The sequence below is a fragment of the Melanostigma gelatinosum genome, assembly GCF_949748355.1.
Source record: "Melanostigma gelatinosum genome assembly, contig: SUPER_14_unloc_1, whole genome shotgun sequence".
Taxonomy (NCBI): domain Eukaryota; kingdom Metazoa; phylum Chordata; class Actinopteri; order Perciformes; family Zoarcidae; genus Melanostigma; species Melanostigma gelatinosum.
Window position 1 is genome coordinate 47,501 of NW_027635320.1, and position 5,000 is coordinate 52,500.

Sequence of the window (5,000 nt, forward strand, 5' to 3'; positions counted from 1 at the left end):
TCTGTTTTTGTTTTATATTCTACTGATGTTTGGGTTATTTATCGTCAGCATAGTGTCAAAGTGTTCTGTACTTTGATGTTAGAATGCAACTTTAACATTAATATGAATCATAAGAGGCTATATCAGCTACTTGTCTGATTCGCGGGTAGATGCGTAGTACTAACGAGTAACCAATCCTACACACAGAACCCTCAGTCAGCTGTGTTGTGTTGAGCTGGAATGAATGAGATCATGCTGGAGAGCCCATTGGGCATTCAGGAAGATGTCAAACAAATGCAAATCATCAACCATATCGAGGGTGAAAAAGGATGGAGCCTGCTTGACTGGACGTCAGGTTCAAAGCTTCGTCGACACCGTGAGTGGCATCCACGGCGCTGTCAAGTATTTCATACAGCCAGCTTCCACCAAAATGTTGAAACCGGTGAAGCAAACCCATCGAGAGCGATCAGTCCAGTATCACACATGTGATGACACTTTCCATTACTGTGCCGACGTAACTACGGAAGAAAATAGTCAAGGTCTTTACCTGAATTGTACCAAAGTCCACGTTTTCGTAGTGGAAGTGAGCGCACTCTGCCAGTTTCGGGAAGTGGCCCTTGGTGAAGCAAAGTCTGCAAACATGACACACACAGTTTGGTTGGCACTCCATCCTCAGCTCATGATAACACCTCAGACGTGTGTGTATGACTAGTATTGCAGTGCAAACAGAGAAAAGGAGGAGGAAGACACAGAAATAGATGAGAAACACAGCCAGCTGAGAGCGATGCATAGAGATGAAGGAGGGATGGGGAGATGTGAGAGAGGCGGAGGAGACAGGCAGAGGCGTGTGTGTGTGTGTGTGTGTGTGTGTGTGTTGGCTCACTTCTTGACATTCTTGACCTTCATGCTGGCCGTGCTGCTGCTGGACGAGCGCATGAGGGGCTCTGCCCTCAGCTCAGGGATCTCTGCACTCCTCGCCTAAAACGCAAAGACACAACAACATCAGCGGTCCAGCTGGAGCACACAAATATGAAACATCTCTGCTGTTTGTCGTGGTGATGGACAAAGCTCCGTAGAAACATTCAAACAGCTGACAGACTGTAAACTTGAAGTCATCACGGAGATGAAATGTCTTTCCTGGTTGTTTGTAGGAGAGAGGGCTGGTGAGCCGGATGGTGAGGTGGTACGGTACAGTTTACTTGATTTAAATCAACGACAACCTTATTCAGAACAAGCCAGCAAGTGAACAAAGGAAATTCATAACAAAGAAATTTACAAATGTAATAATCGAGAGTCCGAGTGAAGCGCCGGGTTGCCTGGGTCAAGTGGTGAATCGTTAAAGCTGCTTGACTATTAATATTAAATGATATTAAAAGATGGGATGTTTGATGAGCTGACCTAAATATTGAAGACACAATGAGATCAAAAAAAGTTCTAATCCTGTTCACCTGCGTCAATTGTTCGTCAAATCAGTGTATTTTTTCTTCCTTTGAAATGTTTTTTGATGGTACGCTGTCCCTTCACCCTTTCCTTGTGGACTATTTTGTAACGTGAACACTGCCCAAAAACTAAATAACTGTTAAAAACGTTAATAATAATCCTTGAAACTCAAGGATCTCCAACTGGACTTCCTGAATTGTAAATCATTTGTACACTAACCACATCCCCCTCCGATGCCCGTCTGGTGACGGAGGTGTGGGTACAACTCCGTAGACAACTTTTGGTCGATCAAATTAAAAACAGCTTGGAATTATGCCTCACTGGGTCACATCGAAGAAGCCGAACACGCTCCAATCTCTGAACCCATTGGATATCGGTCTGAAGACGATAACGCCGGTGCTCTCTGGTTCCAGATTCTCATTTGAGTGGATTTGATGCCTCTTTTCCGTTTAGCGTGTTAGGGCTGACCTCGACAAAAGACATTTTTAGTGGACAAACACTCCTACGATGTTGTCAACCGATCGATTAGTTGATTTAATCGACAGTTCTGTGGTCTCTCCACAAAGAATCACATTAAATCATGTGTTTACCAGAGATGTGCTCTTATGTTTCTTGGAAATAAGTCATTCAGCATTGACCAACGTAGTCGTATTGGGGGTAGTCCTATTTATGTGTATTGGACAGCTGGCGAGGCAAAACAAGACATTTGAAAACATCCCCATGGTCTCTGGTAGACTGTGTTGCAGGGTTGGGCAACTTGACGAATAACATTGAGTATCAGCGATTGCCCGAGTACATTGCCGGCTGGTTATTACTGGGCAACCTTTGTCATTTTGGAATGCAGCGGGCTCACCACTCATCATCTCCCAGCATTTTTCACGAATTTATGACACTTTAATTGATTAATCCAAAAAAGAATCTGCATATTCAGTGTTGATGAAAGTAACAGCCCTAATATATAAAGCTTTACAAGCTCAAACTGCCACAGCTTCACAACTATATGAAGTATTCAGCTCGAGCTACATCAACCCTTTCTACCAGTAAAATGTGTCTGCGTGTGACCAAACACAGCCACAGGCATATTCCTTGACTGTGTGACTCAGATGTTTTAAATCAATGTGAAAGCTTTGAACTTGTTCACGCCTATTCCTAGTATCCGATCTCAGCGCTCTGTGTAAAGGCAAATCTATAATCACTGAAAAGGATTCTACTGTTCCCTTTATCGCTGCGTCGCAGGGATTTGAGAGTGCTTTGTTGCTCTGCAGTCCATACAGAACAGATCTGTCCCACACAGTGCAACAGGGCGTCAGTGTGACAGCGTACACTAAGTTGCTCGGCGCTTCTCATCACCTCCTCGAACCACGGGAGACATGCATAATGCAAGCTGTTCCGGCACAGAGTCCCTCTGCTATCAAATATTGAGCAAAGAATATCAAAAGCCCGGCCTCCTGTGATCAATATTCATCAGCCTGGCGAGATTGTTGTTGTTTCTCTCTCTCTGGGTTGCCCGAACGAAGTGAGCACTCGCGATAGGGCTCCAACCACGCGCCCACCATGGGTGGCTCGGCTTGTTACCATGGAGACGGCCTCATTTGTCAACGCGCTGCCGATGCTGAAGAAGCGAGACCCGAACCAAAGATGGGAGGGAAGGAAATAATGAATGACGCCGTCTGGTGAATGGAATGCAGCCTTCGGAGAGACGGGCTGAAATAAACAGATGACACGGGAGCACGCAGAAGAGGTAGAAATCTAGAGCAATGAAAGGAGTGGGGAAGCTATAGGGCCTGATTTATTTACCAGTGTGTGATAGTGGAGGAGACACAGCTCGGCGAGAGGAGAGATACACAACTAATCAATCCACCGGGTTGGAAACGAATGCAGATGAGAGCGTGACAGGCAGCGAACAGGCCGATGAGGGCGGTGCGGCGTTATCACTGGATCTCAGCGCTCAAAGCCCCTTTCACACATGCACCGCAACCCTGAACTCAAGTAGGCATCACACAGGAGCTGTACGGGGGAATGCAAATGTACGAGTCAGTCAGACCGGACATTAAACAGACTTTTACCCTGCCAGCCCCCTGCTACACAGTCTGTGGAATGTCCGACTGAGTTGTGTCGATTTGATGACGTTTCTATCTTGCAGCTGGTGCAAAAATTCTCTGGACAAGTTCATCCGTATGAGCTTTAGCTGACCCGGGGGAAGAGCAGGACATTGATGAGCATACTCTGCAAGAAAATGTTTCTTATTCCGATGAATGCACTGTATGTATTCAAAACAGTGACTGTCCCACGTGTACAAATGTTTGTGTGTATGTAAAAGTGTGTGTGTGTGTGTGTCTCACCATGGCACTGATGGTCTCCTCCCAGTCAGGTCTCTCTCTGGGATGGATGTTAGCCAGTTCAGGCACAATATCGTCGTCGTCCTCCAGGTGACGTCCAGGCCTCAGGCCCCTACAGTCAAAACACACACATGAATCTGAGTATTCCACCGATTATTCTGTTAAACGTTCAGTCTACAACGTGTCAAAAACGGGGAAGAATTGACCACCAGTTCCCAGACCCCATAGCGACGTTTTGAAATTGCTTGTTTTGTCCAAACGACTGCCCAAAACTCAGGAGATATGAATTGCTTCATACAGAATGACTTGAACAAATGATTGATTATCAAAGTAGTAAAAGATTAAATTCCTTTCAATCGCGCTACTTAGATTGACGTCTGAGCAAGTTGGATGTGTTTTTTATCCTGTGAAATGGAGCCGTGATGATTAGTCAATAGACAGGAAGTTATCTTGGCTTTTTTTTTTTTTCAAGCTTCCTTATTTACAACTTCTCAAATGAGAGGATTTGCTGCTTTTCTCCGAGTTATTACTGTAAATGGAAGTAAATGGAAGTAAATGGAAGTGAAATAAGAAATCTGAAGACATCCTGTTGGGGCTTCAGGAAGCTGCGTAAGTGTATTCATCACTCTTGTTTGGACACCTTTTAGACGAAATAATGAAGCGATTACCAATGGAAACGATGGTCAGTTGCAGCCTGTGTGAGTCTGAATGAAACTGGACAGAACTGAGATAGATCTGATGAAGGTATAATTGAATTAGCATTGCATTCATAGAACAACTTGAAGTGGACGAGACGTCTCTCTGTGCAGACATCTCATCGACTTCAAAGAGGCTGAGAGGAGCGGAGAACGGGGATGGAAATGAAACAGATTTACATAGTAGCAGTTTCCCAAATTTGACTCATGACAAACACACAGTGTACACCCACACCCACACACACACACACACACACACACACACACACTATAGAGGATGATTATGAACCATCATCCTGAATGCAGTCGTGACGCTACATCTGCACGAGTCCAATAAAGTTGAGTAGACAAACGGGTGTTTGAAAAAGAGGACCGAAGCGACTGCAGCAGCTGCAAGAAGACGGCGTCTATTGAACTCTGAAACAATGTCTCTGCGTTGACATGATTGGACTTAAGGGCCGGGGACTCTGAGTCAAGATGTGGGGAAGTTTAGTAATAAGCAATTCTCTGTACTCCCTCTTACTCTACTGCTCACTCATCTTACTTC

The 5,000-nt window shown here is 45.0% G+C and overlaps 1 protein-coding gene across 3 annotated transcripts in view; it reads right to left on the reverse strand.

The window, feature by feature from the left end:
- Nucleotides 1–5,000, reverse strand: part of LOC306788649 (rho GTPase-activating protein 32-like) — a 33,820-nt gene that overhangs the window by 21,367 nt on the left and 7,453 nt on the right. For all 3 annotated transcript variants that reach the window (XR_013772611.1, XM_079297441.1, XM_079297440.1), the window contains exons 2-4: nt 3,762–3,870; nt 863–957; nt 527–611 (exon numbers count right to left, since the gene is read on the reverse strand). Coding sequence is in view for 2 of the 3 variants with exons in the window: in XM_079297441.1 (XP_079153567.1) it covers nt 527–611; nt 863–957; nt 3,762–3,870 (289 nt within the window). In the remaining variant the exon portion in view is untranslated. The remainder of the gene's footprint in view (nt 1–526; nt 612–862; nt 958–3,761; nt 3,871–5,000) is intronic.